We start from the raw sequence: 22,599 nt of genomic DNA, 5'->3' as shown, positions 1-22,599 counted from the left end.
TAGATTGTCACTTTGTCATAGAGAAGATCGAGTCAGGCGACGTCGTCACAAGTTTTATCAACTATAATGATCAATTGGCAGACGTGTTTACAAAATTCCTACAAAACCCTAGAACTAATTATATATGTAACAAGCTTGAGGCATTTGACTTATATGTTCAAGTTTTAGGGAAAGTGTTTATATTTATAAATATAGTGTTAAGAATATTTGTATATAAAATAGTCACACATCGACTATATCATATAACTAATTGTAATTTCTCTATATATAATAATATCTCCGTAATGTTTTTCAAAACACACGGTTTAGTTTAAATGTCCCTTAGTCGCGCTTATTTCAACAAAATCATTCAATCATTCTGCAAGATTTAAATTCTTACCAAAATATTTGAAACCTTCGAGACCCAAAATATTTATAACCTCTAATGACTTTACTGCTAGTCCTATTAATATCATCAAAGGATAGTTATGAGGGTTCCATGAGGAAAAGCAAAACACATGTAGCATCATAGAGAGTTAAAGGAAATTACTTTGTCTACAACAAGTGGGAAAGTAATGTATTTAAAAAGTACATCAACCTTAGCCTACTTAATGTGGTCCTATATGCATATAGACACAATCTCACAGTACAATCTATTCTCTAGAATGTATTATCAAATCCCCTTTTGTAAATATCTTAGCATAGTATCACTATCTTGTTTGTTAGTCTCAATTCTATAATAGGGGCTATGAAATTAGACAGTAAACTAAAGTCAAGAACACAAAACCTACGAGAGTTGATAACAGTACTTGAGGCAGTTTAGGACTTAGCAGTAACCTTCAGACTTAAAGTGAAGGGTGATTATGTGTATTTGCACTTTTTATCTCCAAAATAACCCTTCATCTTGGGGGCATTATTTTTCGCAAATAAGCTGCCAGAGTTATAATAATGGAAAGATGAAATAATATTGAAATATAAATTCAAAATGGTTATGTATAAACAGAAATGCTTCTTACCTATTTCTGGTCTTACACTAGATCTCTCAAAATCATTTCACGAAGAAGTTCATCCGTCTTATCATTTTCATCTTTTTCAAACAGAGAAAGAATCATGATTTCATAAGTTTGAGCATCCGGAATGCAACCATTGTCTTTCATTTTTGACAGCAATGCCAACGCCTCATCAAACAAGCCTTTTTGTCACAAAACACTTGGATCATAACGGTATAGCCTTTGAGCAAAAGATCTTCAAAAACGTTTTCTGCATCCTCTAGTCTTCCACTTTGGCAGTCCCTTGATAAGAATAGTGTATGTATACACATTGGTTGAATACTGTGCTCTTTAAATTTTGTTAACAATGCAATTGCCTTATCAACTTGACGGTTCTTGCATAAAGCATCCAATATAGAGTTGTAAGTAATTATATTAGGTAGTTGACCTCTATCACATATCTCATCGAGAAGCTCCAAATGATATGAGATTCTCCCCGATTTGCACAAGCCATCAATAAGGGAACTGTAAGTTATCGTATCAGGAATGATTTTTCTACAATGCATTTCTTTGAAGAGAGTTATAGCTTCTTCAACCATTTTAATCTTAAAAAATCCATTAATCATGATATTGTAGCTACAAACATTGGCAGGCACTTCCCTAAGAGTCATAGCATTGAATATATCCTTTGCCTTGTTCACTTCTTTAACCATACAATATCCATCCATTAAAGAGCTATAAGTAACAACACGGTTTTGCACCTTTTTTCATCATCGCAGTGACCACTGCTTTAGCTTGTTTCATTTTTCCTTCCTTACTAAATGCATCAACCAATATATTAAAGCTATACACAGTCACAGTTTGGTTGATGTTTTCTAATATCATTTTGTGCGACAAACCAATAGCATCTTTCAATTGATCCATAATGCATAAGCTACAAATTAAAGCATTATAAGTGACAACAGTAGGAGAAATTCTCTTAGCCACCATTTCAGAATATAAATCAAAAGTTTATCTTTGCATATGCATCAATAATCGTGTTGTACATTACCACATTAGGCTGAACCAACTTCCCATCAAATCGTCTCAGTAATTGCAGGGCTTCTCTTGTTTTTCCAACTTTACATAAGCCATTAGCAAAGGTGCCATAACAAATTTGTCCCAAATGAAATCCCTGTGCTACCACCTTGTCATAGAAAGTACAATGCTTTATGGAACTCCCTTTGAGACAAAAACCTTTGATGAGTGTATTCAAAGTTACTGCATCTGACTTGTATTCCTTCTTGAGAATGTTGGCAAATACAGAAGAGGAAGCGAGTTTAGACCCAATTGACCAAAGCAATTGATCAGGATGTTTAAAGTGACTAAGTCTGACACAACTCCCCCTTAATTCCAGTTGTTTGTAGATTGATTTTAGAACCTTATTGATTCTCGAACCAAACAGAAGCGAAAAAGATAGCATATCAGTGTAGCATACTAATACCGTGCAAGTACAGTTTTGAGGAATCAATTCATCCAAAGCTGTATAAAAATTGAAGATAAACTCTCATCCAAAACTCTAAAAACCAGCAATTCTATAGAAAATAGAATCATGTCCCAACAAAGCATACAAATTATAAACTCTAAGCATTCGTCCTAGTTGGCTTGGAAGCATTCGTCCTAGTTTTCTTTCTTCACCACCTTCCTTTCGACAGCTAAAGAAGGATTTGAGTTAGTCGAAACATGCAAATGGTTAAAAGACTGGTAAGAAACGAAAAGAAGTTGTAAAACCAAGAAATCCAAACATTCCACACCTTCACATGTCGGAGAAGTAATTCTCACTGCAGATAAATTGAAGTGAAGGAAGCCTTTGAAACTGTCTAAGGTATGTTTGGTAGCAATTACTCTTTTTGCAGGCTTTTGTTGGTCATTTTTTAGTATGTTAAAAATGTTCCCACACGTGAACCAGTAAGGGTAAGGGGGAAAATGACAAAGCAAAATCTGCACTGGGTAACTTTGGGAATTTGGGTGGTTCGCACTCAAAAGCCAAGTCATATTTCAATTCAGGTTTTATAGTTTTGAGAGATTCTCTTTTGGCAATCTGCTTTTCAAATTTTTCTTTTAAAATTGGGGTTGCATAACAAACAGTGTCAACGATGTTCGTTGGGTTATAGACAGATTCAAAGTACTTTTGGAATGCTTGGATTTCTGTAGAATGAGTAAGCTTACCCTTGGGGACATTTTCCTGCAAAGATGAAAAAGCCTTCGTTAGACGTTCTTTGATTTCAGCAGTCGAAAACATGTTCTTGGAATAGAAATCTGTCCACCAAGTGGCGAAACCATTGGTGGAATAGAACGATGGTTGGAAGGCTATTAATTGGAATTCGGCAAAATTGGCATGGAATTCTTTGTGAACGGCAATGTCTCTAGCGCTCCATTCAGTCCCTGCGCAGTAGATCTCGCGCTTTCATTTGAATAAAGAGAAAGGGATAAGTTGACACAACCCAAATTGTCGAGAGACAAAATTAGGCTGATAAGCCAACAGACACATGTGACTCTTCACTAGCAGAATCCTAGAAACAAGTAGCCTTGGAAGGAGAAAGGCACGCCATATCTCTTTGATCTCTGTGTTGGCATTTTTCACAGCGTCTTCGAGCGAGGCAGTAAATCAGGAAAGACCATGCGTTCGACTGGCAAAAGGAGCCATCGAAGGAAGGAAATGATGACGTTTCGAGAACATCAAAGTGTATTTGGTGAGGGAAGTTTGTAAATTATTAACGTCATCAACTGGAGTCAGTCGAAGGAGTCTGGTGCCCTCAATACTTCGATTCATTATCTCTGGGGCATCTTCTTCGACGTTTCCTTGTGTTGGCAAAAAGGATTCGAAAGTGGCATTAAGCCACAATTGAAGAAGCCGATAAGGCCCAGATAGTAATAGATTGGTGCCAGCTTCGTATTCCTTTAGCTTAGCACTAGCTGATCCTAGACTTTCGTACAAACTAGCCAACAAGAGTTCACTCAAACACACTCTTCGACCAGCATGCAATTGGTTAGCGAGCGTTAGAAATCTCTTAGCAACTTGTAGAGATTTGCAGCAAAAGAAGAATTTGGACAATCATAGACCTAAGAATGCTATGTGTTCTATATCAGAAACTTCTTCACCATCAGCGTGATATAGATTAATGTAAGTACTGAATGAAGCGTTCTTAACGTTGAAATCAATCAAGTTTTCACAGTCTTGGTAGGGGTCGAAGGTTTCTCCTGTTGGAGGAAGTCCAGCAATGGCAGCTACGTCGAAAAGTGTGGGAGTCATCATTCCACAAGGAAGATGAAAGGTGTTATAGGTACTATCCCAGAAATATAGGCTAGGGAGTAATAAAGGCTGACAATAACTAAATCCAAGCTTCGACATCTGGATTAGGTCAAAAATACCCAATTCTTTCCAAAGTGAGGCTTTCTTCTTCTCAACTTTTGTTAACCAAGCAAGATAGGATTTATCTAGGGTTGGACAAGACCGAAAAGGTCTGAAACTATCAGTAATAAAGTCCAGTTGAAAAGCTTCTCTCTGGTTTAGATCCTCATTGTCTTTAGAAGATAGGGTTTTGTTGGCTATGGGTTTAGTAGTATGGTGACAAGGAAAAAATTGAGCACACTTCTCTAAATGTTCGTCAGATACTATAAGCCAACATCTGAGGTTCCTTTAATGTATCTCAGGATCCTCTTCACAACATTCCAATGCTCTTTACCAGGATCTGCCATAAACTGACTGACCGCTCCCACTGCTTGTGCAATGTCTGGCCTTGTACATATCATGGCATACATAAGGCTTCTCACCGCTGATGCATAGGGTACTTGAGACATTTCCATCCTCTTCGCTTCATTGCTAGGATTCATACTTGAGGATAATTTATAATTGATAGGAAGTGGGGTAGATGTTGGCTTATAGTCTTTTGCATGTTGAAGCGCCGCAAAACTTTTCGTAGATAATTTCTTTGAGAAAGCCAAATCTTCCTATCTTTTCTATCTCGGTGAATTTGCATCCCTAAAATCTTGTTTGTTGGCCTCAAGTCCTTCATATCGAACTCCCTAGCCAATTGTGCCTTCAATTCTTGGACTTGATCTTTGTTGGGGCCTACCACCAACATGTCATCCACATACAACAACAAAATGATGAAAGCATTTTCCTCAAACCTCTTGTAATATGTACAATGATCTGAGCTCAACCTGTTGTATCCAAGGCTAATAATGAAAGAATCAAATCTCTTGTACCAACACCTTGGCGCCTACTTTAAACCGTATAGAGATTTGGTCAACCTGCAAACCAAGTTTTCTTTTCCTTTTTCTTCAAAACCTTCTGGTTGTAGCATATATATTTCTTCTTCAAGTTCTCCATGAAGAAAAGCAGTCTTTACATCCAATTGTTCAAGATGTAAATCATAAGCAGCACACATAGCTAACACTACTCTGATAGTGGTAAGTCTAACCACCGGAGAGAATATTTCATTGAAATCAATTCCTTCCTTTTGAGCATATCCTTTAACCACAAGTCTTGCACAATATCTTTCCACTTGACCATTACCATCACGCTTAATCTTATAGACCCATTTGTTGCTGGTGGCTTTCCGACCCTCTGGAAGTACAACAAGATCCCATGTCTTGTTTCTATGTAAGGCTTCCATTTCTTCCTGCATTGCTGCCATCCATAGAGAATCACTTGAGCAACTCACAGCCTCTTGAAAGGTTGATGGTTCTCCATCTTCTATTAGAAGACAATATGCATCATGGCTTGCCATAACATAGTCTGACTGGCAATTTGGTTTCCTTTTTTGATGTGTTGGTCGTCGAACTTCAACACCATCATTACTTTTCATATAGATGGAAAGTCTGTAGAAAATATTTTGTATCATTCATTGATGATTACTCCAGGAGATTGTGGGTATACCCAATCAAGAAGAAGTAAGATGTGTTTTCAATATTCAACAGTGATATCAGAGCATTTGGTGTTGGTCCATATTCCGCTGCAAATATTATTCACGGTGAAATTGTGCAAGCCGGTTTAATTGAAATTACCATGACGGTAAAATTTGAGATTGAGAAGTTCAATGGGAGTAATTTCTCCCAGTGGAAATTGAAGATAAAGGCAATCTTGAGGAAGGATAATTGCTTAGCAGCAATTGAAGATAGTACTGAGGGAATATCTGATGAGAAGTGGAATGAGATGGATAACAACGTTGTTGCCAACTTGCACTTAGCATTGGCGGATTCAGTTTTGTCTAGTGTTGCCGAAAATAAAACTGCGAAGGAGATTTGGGATGTTCTCATCAAATTGTACGAGGTCAAGTCACTTCACAACAGAATTTTCTTAAAGAGAAGACTCTACACTCTTCGAATGAGTGAATCCACATTTGTGACAAATCACATCAACACTCTTAATACGATGTTTGCTCAACTTACATCGACAAATTTCACCATAGCAGAAAATGAACGTGCAGAACTTCTACTTCAGAGCTTACCAGATTCATATGATCCACTTGTCATCAACTTAACAAATAATAATGTTACAGACCGTCTATACTTTGATGATGTTGTCAGAGCTATTCTTGAGGAAGATTCCAGGCGTATAAATAAGGAAGACTGTCAAGAAAACTCAAAACAAGTAAAAGCTTTGACAATGACAAGAGGCAGATCAGTGAAACGTGGCCCCAGTGGGAGCCAAAATCATGGTAGATCAAAATCTCGAAGTAAGATGAATGTGAGATGCTACAATTGTGGCAAGAAAGGGAACTTGAAAAGAGATTGTTGGTTTAAGAAGAATGGTGAGAAGTCTTCTGAGGCAAGTTCATCTCAATGATGTATTGCCAATACCTCTGATGATGGAGAGATTCTATATAACGGAGCAACAACTAATTCCAAAGGTAGTAAACAGCTCACTGATGTTTGGATAATTGATTCAGGAGCAACATGGCACATGACTCCTCGACGAGATTGGTTTTACACTTATCAACCTATCTCAGAAGGATCAGTGTTCATGGGAAACGATTACGCCTTAGAAATTGCTGGTGTCGTACTGTCAAAATAAAAATGTATGATGGTATAATTCGCACAATTCAAGAGGTACGACATGTGAAAGGTTTGAAGAAAAATTTATTATCTATTGGACAATTAGATGATCTCGGGTGCAAGACCCATGTTGAAGGTGAGATCTTGAAGGTGGTGAGAGGTGCTCTAGTAGTGATGAAGGCAGAGAAGCTATCTGGAAATCTATACATTCTTATGGGAGAGACGTTGCAAGAAGGTGATGTGTCAATTGCATCAACTAGTCAAGAAAACTCAACGACAATGTGGCATCGCAGACTGGGCCACATGTCAGAACGAGGCTTGAAAGTTCTTGCGGAACGTGATCTCTTACCACACAATGCTCACAATGATCTCTTGAAAGTTCTCTTCGATATGAAGGACTTGGGGCCAGCAAACAAGATTTTAGGGATGCAAATTCACCGAGATAGAAAAGATAGAAAGATTTGGCTTTCTCAAAGAAATTATCTACGAAAAGTTTTGCGGCGCTTCAACATGCAAGACTGTAAGCCAATATCTACCTCACTTCCTATCAATTATAAATTATCCTCAAGTATGAATCCTAGCAATGAAGCGGAGATGATGGAAATGTCTCGAGTACCCTATGCATCAACGGTGGGAAGCCTTATGTATGTCATGATATGTACAAGGTCAGACATTGCACAAGCAGTGGGAGCTTATGGCAGATCCTAGTAAAGAGCATTGGAATGTTGTGAAGAGGATCCTGAGATACATTAAAGGAACTTCGGATGTTGCATTATGTTTTGGAGGATTGGAGTTTGGTGTTAGAGGATATGTTGATTCAGATTATGCAGGTGATCTTGACAAAAGAAAATCTACTACAAGCTATGCGTTTACAATTGCAGGAGGAGCGGTAAGCTGGTTATCCAAACTGCAGACTGTTGTAGCTCTATCTACTACAGAAGCTGAGTATATGGCAGCTACCCAAGCATGCAAGGAAGCTATATGGATTCAAAGGTTATTGGAAGAGCTCAGATACAAACAACCAAAAATTATTGTGTATTGTGACAATCAAAGTGCCTTGCACATTGCAAGAAATCCAGTTTTTCATTCCAAGACAAAGCACATAGGAGTTCAATACCATTTCGTTCGTGAAGTAGAGGAAGGTTGTGTTGGTTGGAATGTTATGGGAAATGGAACTCTTTGAAGATCCAGCACCTTTGATGTTCTTTGACTGTTTTTGTTGCTTATCAGAAGACATTGTAGTAGACTTTGGAGATTTTGAAGGATTAGGGTTTAAGGAAGAAGAAGCGTTTTTCAGAAAGGTTGAAGAAGATGAACTTAGAGAAAAAACTGGAGATTTTCGTGAAAAGAGAGAGAAAAATGACATATGTGCTTTTATAATGCTGAACCTATGAGGCTGACTGGTTACGCTTTACTAGGATAGTGGGCCACGTGGAAGTTTTTATGAGAAAAGTGGACAGGGAATACTATTCATTTTCTTGGAAGTTGAAACTCATGATGATATATAACTGCGCACACGTTCTGATGAGACGTTTTGAAAAAGTTAATCATGATTAACTGACAAACGTGGACTTTTAGGAATATGAAAGGTCTCTGGTCGAAATCTGGTAAATGCAAAAAAAATGTCCATTTCTACAGTAATTCGAAATAGACATTTCTTGGGGGCAATTTGTTAGCTGGGGATTTCGACAGACAGTTAAAAGGTCTTTGAAAATATTAAGTTTTGAGAATAAGCGAGAAATGACTGTAGCGAAGCTGTTTTAATTCTCTTTGTGGGTAAGCAATTATTTACTGTCGAAGCCTGGAACTTAGAAGATTTTTGGGTTTTCATAAAGCTTTCTTCGACATAGGTATTTACAGAGTCGAGACTTCAAGCGGAAGTATTTGAAATTTAAAACAGAGCCGTTTCGTCAGATCAACACGTGGAAACATCTAAGATATGCAACGCTTGGGAACGGCGAACGTGACAGTCATACATGTAAAGGTCGTTAAGGTCGAATTACTATAAATATGGATCTTAGTTTTAGATTCAAGGTGTGTTCAAATAGATATACAGAAATTCACAAAATACACTCGAAATACCGGAGCGAGAGAAAAGAGTTTTACGCTAAAAATGTATGTATGAAGAACACCATAAGTTTCGTTCATGTTATATTTTTCATACCAATTGTTTAAATCAAAGTATTTTTACTGCCTTTTATCTGTCGAATTGCCCTTATTTTTCAGTAGTTTATCATTACTTTTCATTTCTGCATTTACATTCCGCCAGAATCTTCATTTCCAGTACTTTCTTAAAACATAGAGCATTTACTTCGAGTTATTTATCTTTACCTTTCCTAGCCCTTTTCACTATCTTTAAACCTTTTAATACCAAGTTATCGTCATTTACTTTGTTCATAAAGTCATAAGTTTCACTTAGAATCGTTGTCTAAACACTTTTGTCATTCACAAATTAGAAACAAACGTAACTATGAGTCAAATCACAGTAATAACAATTCTTAAGACACATGTCCTAGGATCAATCTAGTCGATCCTGCGAGTTACCAAAAATATATAAATTTGGAAGACTCGCGGTTGTTTATCAGAAATCACTGGTAAACACGATGTTGATTGGGCAGGATCACCCATTGGTAGACAATCCACCTCTGGGTATTGTGTATTTGTCGGAGGAAACCTTATATCTTAGAAAAATAAGAAACAAAATATGGTTGCAAGATCAAGCGATGAGGCAGAGTATAGGGTCATGGCAATGGCAACATGTGAATTTATTTGGTTAAAACAATTGCTCAAGAAACTTCAAATTGAAGAAGAAAGACCAATGACACTTATTTGTGATAATCAAGTTGCATTGCACATTGCTTCAAATTCAGTCTTCCATGAGAGGACCAAACATATTGAGATAGATTGTCACTTTGTCATAGAGAAGATCGAGTCAGGCGACGTCGTCACAAGTTTTATCAACTATAATGATCAATTGGCAGACGTGTTTACAAAATTCCTACAAAACCCTAGAACTAATTATATATGTAACAAGCTTGAGGCATTTGACTTATATGTTCAAGTTTTAGGGAAAGTGTTTATATTTATAAATATATAGTGTTAAGAATATTTGTATATAAAATAGTCACACATCGACTATATCATATAACTAATTGTAATTTCTCTATATATAATAATATCTCCGTAATGTTTTTCAAAACACACGGTTTAGTTTAAATGTCCCTTAGTCGCGCTTATTTCAACAAAATCATTCAATCATTCTGCAAGATTTAAATTCTTACCAAAATATTTGAAACCTTCGAGACCCAAAATATTTATAACCTCTAATGACTTTACTGCTAGTCCTATTAATATCATCAAAGGATAGTTATGAGGGTTCCATGAGGAAAAGCAAAACACATGTAGCATCATAGAGAGTTAAAGGAAATTACTTTGTCTACAACAAGTGGGAAAGTAATGTATTTAAAAAGTACATCAACCTTAGCCTACTTAATGTGGTCCTATATGCATATAGACACAATCTCACAGTACAATCTATTCTCTAGAATGTATTATCAAATCCCCTTTTGTAAATATCTTAGCATAGTATCACTATCTTGTTTGTTAGTCTCAATTCTATAATAGGGGCTATGAAATTAGACAGTAAACTAAAGTCAAGAACACAAAACCTACGAGAGTTGATAACAGTACTTGAGGCAGTTTAGGACTTAGCAGTAACCTTCAGACTTAAAGTGAAGGGTGATTATGTGTATTTGCACTTTTTATCTCCAAAATAACCCTTCATCTTGAGGGCATTATTTTTCGCAAATAAGCTGCCAGAGTTATAATAATGGAAAGATGAAATAATATTGAAATATAAATTCAAAATGGTTATGTATAAACAGAAATGCTTCTTACCTATTTCTGGTCTTACACTAGATCTCTCAAAATCATTTCACGAAGAAGTTCATCCGTCTTATCATTTTCATCTTTTTCAAACAGAGAAAGAATCATGATTTCATAAGTTTGAGCATCCGGAATGCAACCATTGTCTTTCATTTTTGACAGCAATGCCAACGCCTCATCAAACAAGCCTTTTTGTCACAAAACACTTGGATCATAACGGTATAGCCTTTGAGCAAAAGATCTTCAAAAACGTTTTCTGCATCCTCTAGTCTTCCACTTTGGCAGTCCCTTGATAAGAATAGTGTATGTATACACATTGGTTGAATACTGTGCTCTTTAAATTTTGTTAACAATGCAATTGCCTTATCAACTTGACGGTTCTTGCATAAAGCATCCAATATAGAGTTGTAAGTAATTATATTAGGTAGTTGACCTCTATCACACATCTCATCGAGAAGCTCCAAATGATATGAGATTCTCCCCGATTTGCACAAGCCATCAATAAGGGAACTGTAAGTTATCGTATCAGGAATGATTTTTCTACAATGCATTTCTTTGAAGAGAGTTATAGCTTCTTCAACCATTTTAATCTTAAAAAATCCATTAATCATGATATTGTAGCTACAAACATTGGCAGGCACTTCCCTAAGAGTCATAGCATTGAATATATCCTTTGCCTTGTTCACTTCTTTAACCATACAATATCCATCCATTAAAGAGCTATAAGTAACAACACGGTTTTGCACCTTTTTTCATCATCGCAGTGACCACTGCTTTAGCTTGTTTCATTTTTCCTTCCTTACTAAATGCATCAACCAATATATTAAAGCTATACACAGTCACAGTTTGGTTGATGTTTTCTAATATCATTTTGTGCGACAAACCAATAGCATCTTTCAATTGATCCATAATGCATAAGCTACAAATTAAAGCATTATAAGTGACAACAGTAGGAGAAATTCTCTTAGCCACCATTTCAGAATATAAATCAAAAGTTTATCTTTGCATATGCATCAATAATCGTGTTGTACATTACCACATTAGGCTGAACCAACTTCCCATCAAATCGTCTCAGTAATTGCAGGGCTTCTCTTGTTTTTCCAACTTTACATAAGCCATTAGCAAAGGTGCCATAACAAATTTGTCCCAAATGAAATCCCTGTGCTACCACCTTGTCATAGAAAGTACAATGCTTTATGGAACTCCCTTTGAGACAAAAACCTTTGATGAGTGTATTCAAAGTTACTGCATCTGACTTGTATTCCTTCTTGAGAATGTTGGCAAATACAGAAGAGGAAGCGAGTTTAGACCCAATTGACCAAAGCAATTGATCAGGATGTTTAAAGTGACTAAGTCTGACACAACTCCCCTTAATTCCAGTTGTTTGTAGATTGATTTTAGAACCTTATTGATTCTCGAACCAAACAGAAGCGAAAAAGATAGCATATCAGTGTAGCATACTAATACCGTGCAAGTACAGTTTTGAGGAATCAATTCATCCAAAGCTGTATAAAAATTGAAGATAAACTCTCATCCAAAACTCTAAAAACCAGCAATTCTATAGAAAATAGAATCATGTCCCAACAAAGCATACAAATTATAAACTCTAAGCATTCGTCCTAGTGACTAAACAACTTGAAGACCATTCCAGTTCTCAATACTTTTGTTTAACACATATTTGAGTAAACTATGCACCTGCAATGCATCCTTAGTAACTCATTCGACAGTAGTTTAAATTAGCCACAAGAACACATCAAGTCATTTTTAGCTTACTTCTCTTAAGTGTCTGACACTCATTATGTCTTCTATGAACTGTGTTGTTCTTAAAATTCCTTTGAATGATGGGGATGTTGCCAATTTTTTTGTTGGTAGTTGGTTGGTTTCTGGTGGTTAGTTGTGATGGCTCTTCTTTTGGATCAAATAAAGTTGCAACATATGTTGCAATTGTTATGTGTACCTGAGGTCTTTGACGTGACATATTTCACAATATTCTACTAAGGAATCAACTCGGCAGTTTTTAGAGTTGACAGACTGTTAGATACATTGGTTCAAAGTAGAGTTCATTTCTAGTATGCATGTTTTCTAGACTTTGGTCTCAGAAAATGTTGAATCAGTTGCTGAGCTCGGGTAGATGATCATGGTAAAGTAATTACCATTCTCGTTTGCAACCTTCTCTCTGAGAACTTCTTTTCATGCAAAATGCAAAAAGTTCATTCTTTACAAAGGTTATAGAAAGGAGCAAGCTTTAAAAATTTTAAATTTTATTAAGGACAGGATCTAATAGATTTTCATATATTAAGTTTCTTAAATATAAATTATAATTTAAGTATTAGATAGTTTCATAAATAAGGAGATTTCAGCATGATGATACTAAATATGCAACTTCGTTGTCTAATCAAATACAAATAAAGACGATACAAAGATGCTTTGAAGATAAAACCAGGAACTTAGAGATCTTTGGGAGGGAAGATGCATGGTTTCAGCTATTCTTGATAACAATCCTAACTCCCTTATGTACTAACCAATGTTCACTTTATCATGTTCTTTTGGGTCAAATAAATCATTCAATCCTTCTAGAAAATTTAATTGCTTACCAAAAGTATTTGAAACCTTCAAGAAAATCTGATGGGACAGCTCCAACACTGCTTGCTTACATAAATATGGAGCTTCAAACCTTGATTCAATCTCTGCTGCGCATTTCCAGAATATTCAAAGTCAACCTGTATGGCACATATCTCACTCATTACCATAGGAAGAACCCTTAGTCCAATTTACAGATTATCCCATGTTGATGTCCATGTAGAATATTTCACCTACATACATAACTCGAAGTTCTCACACGTTCACAGTAAAATAAAGTAGGGAAGAGCAATACTTAACTCATAGAAACCATAACAAAATAAAGTTTTACTGATGATGTATTCTATTTATAAGAAAATATCAAGATTATCTCATCACAACCATAGAGGGAATGAAGTTTGCTGCACAAAAAAGGGTAGCCCAGCGTGTAAAACCTAAACATTTTGCTATATGTTTTGGTTGACCTAGGAAGGTACACGGGGTCTCATACATCAGCTGAAGAATCCAACCAACCTGAACGAGTTTACCTTTGAACCCAAGCAACCAGAATGAGACAACTCAAAAAATTCGGGTTTTTACATAATTGTTTCCGGGTTACTATAGGGATGTGTGTCAGATTCTTAGACAAATGGTTAAGAGACAATTCTATATTGGATATACGAATTTGACTTATGTATTACCAAATTGCAGTAAACAGAGTGATATTCTCACTTGCTACTAAATATGTGGATCCAAAATATGCTCATAAATTGCCAAGTATTATAAAGTTTAGTTTGTCATAATGTGTATGATATATACAACTCCCTAAATCTATAATGTAAATTCTTGTGTCCTAATAGTAATTAGCAGTACCTTGCCACATATTTTTAAACTATGAATGAAAAGGATGTGCAATTGAACATGAACCCATTTGAGGGATCAACAAAGCTGTTAAAAAGAAGAACTGTAAACTATAGTACTGCTTGAGGTGATAATATAGATTTTGGTAGAAACGAATTCAAAGGGACATTGTATCCATGGACCTGTGTGATTACAGTAAAGCAATGACATTCAAAAGATAAGAGCAACAGCTCAAAATCAGACGACTCGCATGAAGGCCTAATAAGCAAACTTGTATCCATGATCCTATCAGATTTCACATGTATTCTACCTATGAATTAAATAGAACTTCCATGTTTTAGGGCTGTCATGTCATACATTGGTGAATAGGTTACGACAAGACTAATAAATTCATCCTCGTGGTGTCGATGAGTATTGAAATGAATTCGTTCATTTAAAGCATCAAGATATTTGGTGGTGCTAAAATTGGCTAGAGGTGTAATAAAATTAGTACAAACGCAGTCTATCATTTTGTGAAGACACAAACAACAAATACATATATCTTTTTCTCATTAACTGAAGCAACTACATTAACGAAAAGATGAAATAATGTTGAAACATAAATTCAAAATGATAATGTAGAAATAGAAATGCATCTTACCTATTATTAGTCTTATAGTAGACCTTTCATAATCATTTCACGAAGAAGTTTCTCAGCTTTATCATTTTCATTGTTTTCAAATAGGGAAAGAATAATGATTTCATAAGTTTGAGCATCCGGAATGCAACCATTGTCTTTCATTTTTGACAGCAAGGCCAACGCTTCATCAACCAAGCCACTCTTACCAAATCCATGGATCATAACGTTATATGTATAGACATTAAGATTGTAGCCTTTGACCAAAAGTTCTTCAAAAACCTTCCGTGCATCCTTTAGTCTTCCACCTTTACACAATCCATTGATAAGAATGTTGTATGTGTACACCCTAGGTTGAATACCTTTGTCTTTAAATTCTTTAAACAATGCAATTGCCTTGTCAACGTCATGATTTTTGCACAAAGCATCTAATATAGAATTATAAGTAATTATATCCGGTGGTTGACCTCTATCATGCATCTCATCAACAAGCTCCCGGGCATATGAGATTTCCCCCGATTTGCACAAACCATCAATAAGAGAATTGTAAGTTACCGTATTGGGAATGATTTTTCTACAACACATTTCTTTGAAGAGATTAATAGCTTCATCCACCATTTTAACCTTACAAAACCCATCGATCATGGTAGTGTAGCTCCAAACATCACCAGTCACTCCTCTTTCAGACATAATGTTGAATATATCATTGGCCTTGTTCACTTCACTTACAAGACAATATCCATTCATCAAAGAATTATACGTAACAACGTTAAGTTTAATGTCTCTCTTAATCATCATAGCTAACACATTTTGTGCTTCTTTCACCTTTCCTTCCTTACAAAAAGTATTAACCAATATATTAAAGGTATACACATCCGGGTAGACATTTTCCAATGTCATTTTATCAAACAAATGAATTGCTTCTTTCAATTTACCAATAATGCAAAAGCCACTAATTAAAGCATTGTAAGTGAAAACATTGGGAGAAACATTCTTAGCAACCATTTCAGAATATAAATCACATGCATCATTAACAAGTTTATCTTTGCACAGACTATCAATGATTGTATTGTACATTACGGAATCAGGCTGAACCAATTTCCCATCAACTCGTCTCAGCAACTCTAGTGCTGCTTTTGTTTCTCCAACTTTACATAAACCATTGATCAATATCCCGTAGCTAACTTGGTCCAACCGAAATCCCTGAGCTACGACCTTGTCATGAAATCGCAATGCTTTAGGGAGGTCACCTTTGAGACAGAGACCCTTGATGAGTGTATTGAAGGTTATAGCATCTGGATGATAACCCCTCTTGAGAATCTTTGTCAAAACAGAAAAAGCAAAAGTGATATGACCCAATTGACAGAGAGAATTCATGAGAATGTGGTGAGTAACAAAATCAGGAGTAACTCTAGTCAATTCCATCTGTTGAGAAAGGGAAACAACAGTGGGATAATGTTTGGCCTTGACAAGAGAACCTAAAACCTTGCCAAATTCAATGGCGGGTGGGGTAGGGTTCTTATGGAGCATTTGATTGAAAAATGAAACAGCATCAATAGTATCATTCAAATGATGGAGACAGTGAGAATGTGATCTCGAATTGGGAATGGAAACAGAAGAAACATACCTTAAAAACGACATTGTTGTCTTGTCGCTCGGCACACTCAACAAATTCTTTCTTGTGTTGGAATTGAAATTGAAATATAAAAAAACCTAAAATCTCGAATTCGAATGAAACGATGCAGTTTGTTAAAAAAATGATACAGTGAAATTCAATGATTATTAGTAGTAGTAGTATTATAACTATTTATACATTTAAAATGTAATTGTTAAAGTTTCAGTCACTTTTTATTATATAAAAATTTTACACTATTAAATTATTACTCCCTCCGTTCATTTATAAATGTCACTTTCTTTCAAAAAAATTTGTTTCTTTTTAATTGTCACTTATAAAGTTTAAGGTAGTATTAATTGCAATTTTGTCAAAATTACCCCTAGATAATGATTGCAGAGAGAAAAAATAAAGTGAATGTAATAAATAATTAAAGGTATTATAGGTAAAAGAAGAATTATTATTTGAAAGTAACAATAATGATTAGCTTCCTTGATATGTGTAAAAAGTCAAAAAAGACACTTAAAAAGAAACGGAAGGAGTATCTTTTACTAATCAATTACAAATCGCTCTATTATAACGTTTTTAGTTGTAATGATTAATTAAATAGCATGTCTCTAAAATTTTTAAGACATAAAATTCATTCATTCATTATATATATATATATATATATATATATATATATATATATATATATATATATATAATATGTTAAGAGAAAACTCTAGAATTGTTATCCGTTAAATTACTCATAACTTTTTTTAGATTTAACCATTACAATAGTGTTAAATTACTCATAACTTTTTTTAGATTTAACCATTACAATAGTATAAAGTTATATTCAGCGCCTTAATAAAATCACAATCTAAAATTAGTAATTGAAGCATAACCAATAAAATCACAATCTAAAATTAGTAATTGAAGCATAACCATTGAAAAAAATTGAAATTGAAGCAAAGAGGAAGGATGAAGGTGAGAATTCATTAAAATATGAGAAGGAGAAGCAAGATATCGCTTTAGAAAAAAAAATTATAAGAGTAAAACACATTTTAGATGGCAATGAAAAAGCAAAATATATAATTCTATGCAAAGAAAAATTGCTTTGTCAATACAATAATGGGGTATATATGTTTTTCTAACTAATTTTTTGGGTTGATTTTTTCAAACATTATTTTTCTTTTATATTACTTTTTCCGTTCTTTTTTAAGTGTCTCTTTTTTGAAGAAAAAAGTTGTTACTTTTTAACTGTCATTTACAAAGTTCAAAAAAGTATTAATTATATTTTATCAAATTTATCTTTTATTTTTATTTAGAACAAATAAAATCTAATTTATCTATTACTTATAGTAAAAGAGATATGTTGTTTTGGACTTACTTTTTTCATTTCCATTATCCTCAACATACTATAGTTATCTACAATAAATAAATGAACATTTAATATTTTGTTTATTACTTTTATAATAAAAAATTAATTTTAAATGCCATCAATTATCTCTCAAATGTTAAAATCAGAAAATTTACTACAACTATACCGTGGCAATTAGTCATTATTCTCATTTTTAATTATTATCTTTTAGATATTGTTTTGTATTAATAATTATGATACAATTTGAATTTTATTGTTTCTTATTTTTAACTATTTTCCATTTTATATTACTTGAGAGAGGATAGAAAATAGATATGAGATATTTTCATTTAAATAACTACATTATTATTTTATTTTCTATTTTATTTTATTGATGTTTATTTTATGATTATATTATTGATTGTGTCATATTCACCCATATTTAATAAAAAAATTAGTTATTATACACAAATGTATATCACAATATCATAAGATTTAATATATAAATAATTTAAATTTAGACCAAAATTAAATAATAAATAAATTTATATTTTGACATGTACACTAAAAAAATGGATAAATTGGCACGGGAGTGCTCATTTGAACACTAATTACAATAAAAAAGAAAAAACTTATCTAAAAATTAAAATAAACATAAATAGGTAGATATGCAAAGCATAATAGTGGAATGAAAAAGAACTACACCAAAATGGCACTCCGTTTGTTTGCTTTTTTTTTAATATACTTACGCATTAAAAAATAAATGAATAGTTTTTATTTTAATTTTAGTTTGAATTATTTGTTTAATAAATTATGTGACATTGACTCTCATATTTGTTTCTATGCTTTTTTAATATGCCCACGGAAGAAATTATAAAATATTATTTTTATAATCTATTTGTCAAGTTAAATTAGAAGGTAGTATGCAGTATTTATTTTCATCGCGTATAAAATATAAATAGTAATTTCAATTTTCATTTAATAATAATAATTTACTTAATAAATATATGAAAATACAAAAATTTATCTTTATACTTTAATTTTGATTTAATATAAATGATTTTTACATAATAAGAATGTCGAACATGGAATTTAAATTATAAATATCTCTCGTTTCACTAAAAAAAAGAAAATAAAAATAAAATTTATTAATTAGCAATATAATGTAATCTATAAAATATAAGTAAAATTTAACGGTTAACACGGGTTGTGTTGTTAGCTACTTCTTTAGTTTCTGGAAGCTTTGTTCATATTCGTCATTCCATTCAATTTGAACACCTTTTATGTGTTAATCGGGTTAAGGGTAGTGTTATCTGCAAAAATTTCATAATAAATCTTTTGTATTTGCCAGCAAGTTCCAAAAAAACCTTCTAACTTCTTAAACATTTTAGGATATTTCCCAATTTTATATTGCTCCTTTGAAGGGTCGACGACCATGTCGCCCTGTGAAATTACATGCCCTAGGAACTTCGATTTCGGCATCCAAAATTCACACATACTAAACTTAGAAAATGGTTTCTTATCTCGGAGAATGGACAATATAACTATAGGGTTTGCCTCGTGCTCTTGAAGATCTCGAGAATATATCAATATTTCATCAATAAATATTACCACAAATTGGTCAAGGTAAGGTTGTAGTATACAACTCACGAAGTCCATGAAGACGGTTGTGGAATTGTTCACACCAAGTGGCTTCATTCATTACTCATAATGTCCATATCGTGTCTGAAATGCGGTTTCTGGAGAATTTGAAATCTTTACTCTAGTTTGGTGATACCCGGAGTGTCGGTCAATCTTAGAGAAAATAGTAGCTCTTTTAAGTTGATCGAGTAAATCATCAATCTGCAAGAGTGGATACTTGTTCTTGGTAGTGACCTTATTGAGTTAGAAGATTTCCTGGAATTACAACATGCGCCTAAATTCCGATAAATGCTCATTTGGCGTACAAGCGGGAAGGTTTGTAGGTTTTATGTTAACCAATAGAGGTATAGAGGTGAACCCAGATAAGTGTCATGCCAACATTGACATGAGGACCCCTTCCAATGTTAAAGACATTTAATAACTAACAATGTGTTTAGCTACCTTATCTCATTTCCTTGTTAGCTACCTTATCTCATTTCCTTTTTTGTGCAGGTGATAAGGCTTTTCATTTATTTTCCATTCTAAAGAAAAGTGAGAAGTTCAAATGGACAAGCGGGATCGTTGTCGCTGTTTGAGGCAATAAAAAATTGTTCTATACATGGGATCTTTTCCATCCTTTGAGGCGATTAAACACATTAGATCCCTACTATGCATCCTTGCCGCCCTTCGAGGCGATCAGACACGTTGGATCCCTACGAGGGATCCTTGTCTCCCTTTAAGGCAACCAAATATGTTGGATTCCTACGAGGGATCCTTGTCACCCTATGAGGTGATCAAACATGTTGGAACCCTATGAGGGATCCTTACCTCCCTTTTAGGCGATCAAAAACATTGGATTCCTATGAGGAATCCTTTCCACCCTTCGAGGTGATTCAATACGAAGGATCAATACAAGGGATCCTTATCTCCCTTTGAGGAGATAAAACATGTTGGATACCTATGAGGGATCATTGACGTCCTTTGAGGAATCCCTATGATGGATCCTTGTCTCCCTTTGAGGCGATCATACATGTTAGATTCCTAAGAGGGATCCTTGTTACCCTTTGAGGCGATCATACATGTTGGATTCCTAAGAGGGATCCTTGTCACCATTTATAGGCGATCAAAACGGTCAGGTGGAATGATGATTGCCAAGCGGCATTTGAAAAAATAAAAGAGTATTTGCAGGAGCCTCCGATTCTGATGCCTCTTGTGGAGGGGCGACCGTTAATCCTGTACTTGACAGTCCTTGAGGGGTCTATGGGGTGTGTAATGGGGCAGCATGACGAGTCTGGTCGAAAAGAGCATGCAATTTACTACCTTAGTAAAAAGTTTACCGACTGTGAAACAAGATATTCACTGCTCGAGAAAACTTGTTGCGCTTTGGCATGGGCTGCTCGCCGACTGAGACAGTATATGCTGGTTCATACCACTTTGTTGATTTCCAAGATGGATCCGATCAAGTATATATTTTAGAAGCCAGCATTGACCGGACGGGTTGCGAGATGGCAAATGATTTTGACTGAATACGATATCCAGTACACTTCTCAAAAGGCAATAAAGGGGAGTGTATTGTCTGATTACCTCGCCCAGCAACCCATTGAGGATTATCAACCGATGAAATTTGAGTTCCCTGATGAGGACATCATGTTTCTCAAATCGAAAGATTGTGAGGAGCCTATCCCGGAGGAGGGGCCTGACCCTGAGTCCGAATGGATTCTGATGTTTGATGGGGCCGTTAACGTGAATGGTAGCGGAGTTGGTGTTGTTTTGGTTACGCCGAAGGGATCCCACATTCCTTTTGCTGCCCGACTAACATTTGAATGCACCAACAATGTATCTGAATACGAAGCTTGTATCCTGGGTGTCGAAGAGGCGATTGATTTGCGAGTCAAGAACCTTGTTATTTATGGAGATTTGGCTTTGGTTGTGAACCAGGTTAACGGGAAATGGCTTACGCATCAATCCCACTTAATTCCATACCGGGATTATACGAGGAGATTGTTGACGTTCTTCACCAAGGTGGAATTACACCATGTGTCGAGGGAAGAAAATCCTTTAGCAGATGCCTTGGCTACTCTGGCCGCTTTGATTAAAGTGCAGTGGTGGAATCAAATTCCTAGTGTTGAGGTGGGACGGCTGGATAGACCGGCTTATGTGTTTGTTGTCGAAGCAGTGCCTGATGAGGAAAAGCCGTGGTATTATGACATCAAGCGTTATCTGGAGACCCAAGAGTATCCCGAGGGAGCGTCTAAGAAGGATCGAAAGACTCTGAGGAGGTTGGCCATGGCCTTTTATCTGAATAAAGATGGGGTTTTGTACAAGAGGAATTTTGATTGGGTTTTGCTCAGATGTGTCGATGACAAAGAAGCAAGCCAATTGATGAAAGAGGTGCACGAGGGATCGTTTGGCACCCACGCCAGCGGGAATGCGATGGTGCAAAGGTTGCTAAGGGCTGGATATTACTGGATGACAATGGAGGCTCAGTGTTTCAACTTCGTGCGGAAATGTCATAAATGTCAGATTTATGCTGACAAAGTGCACGTGCCTCCAAATCCGTTGAGTTTGATGTCGTCTCCGTGGCCGTTTTCTATGTGGGGCATTGATATGATCGGAAAGATCGAGCCTACGACTTCGAATGGGCACCGATTCATATTAGTGGCTATTGATTATTTCACCAAGTGGGTGGAAGGGCGTCTTATGCAAACGTGATAAAACAGGTCGTGGCTAGGTTCCTGAAAAGAGACATCATTTGCAGATATGGGGTTCCCGAAAGAATCATCATTGATAATGGTTCTAATCTAACCAACAACATGATGATGGTAGAACTGTGCCGGGAGTTCAAGATCGAGCATCACAATTCTTCTCCTTATCGTCCAAAGATGAATGGGGCGGTCGAGGCGGCTAATAAGAATATTAAGAAGATTGTGCAAAAAATGGTCGTGACCTATAAGGATTGGCACGAGATGTTGCCGTTTGCGTTGCATGGGTATCGAACCTCAGTGCGTACATCTACTAGGGCAACGCCTTTCTCGCTTGTGTATGGGATGGAAGTTGTGCTACCAGTTGAGGTCCAGATTCCGTCATTGAGAGT

General features: G+C 35.4%; 1 protein-coding gene and 3 pseudogenes across 1 annotated transcript in view; 1 reads left to right on the top strand and 3 right to left on the bottom strand.

Moving 5' to 3' along the window:
- Positions 1-449: 449 nt before the first annotated feature.
- Positions 450-13,704, bottom strand: LOC127087431 (pentatricopeptide repeat-containing protein At1g62670, mitochondrial-like; annotated as a pseudogene).
- On the top strand, positions 6,019-6,344 carry LOC127087436 (uncharacterized; annotated as a pseudogene).
- On the bottom strand, positions 10,393-16,689 carry LOC127082578 (pentatricopeptide repeat-containing protein At1g63330-like; annotated as a pseudogene).
- Positions 16,690-16,700: 11 nt separating this feature from the next.
- The window catches only part of LOC127082577 (uncharacterized), a 29,865-nt gene continuing 23,966 nt past the window's right edge, over positions 16,701-22,599 (bottom strand). Inside the window, exon 3 of the mRNA XM_051022810.1 lies at positions 16,701-16,731. Coding sequence (XP_050878767.1) covers positions 16,701-16,731 — 31 coding nt within the window. The remainder of the gene's footprint in view (positions 16,732-22,599) is intronic.

Source organism: Lathyrus oleraceus, chromosome 5 (assembly GCF_024323335.1).
Source record: "Lathyrus oleraceus cultivar Zhongwan6 chromosome 5, CAAS_Psat_ZW6_1.0, whole genome shotgun sequence".
Classification (NCBI taxonomy): domain Eukaryota; kingdom Viridiplantae; phylum Streptophyta; class Magnoliopsida; order Fabales; family Fabaceae; genus Lathyrus; species Lathyrus oleraceus.
Note: the sequence above shows the minus strand (reverse complement) of the source record. Positions and strands in the feature narration are given on the sequence as shown.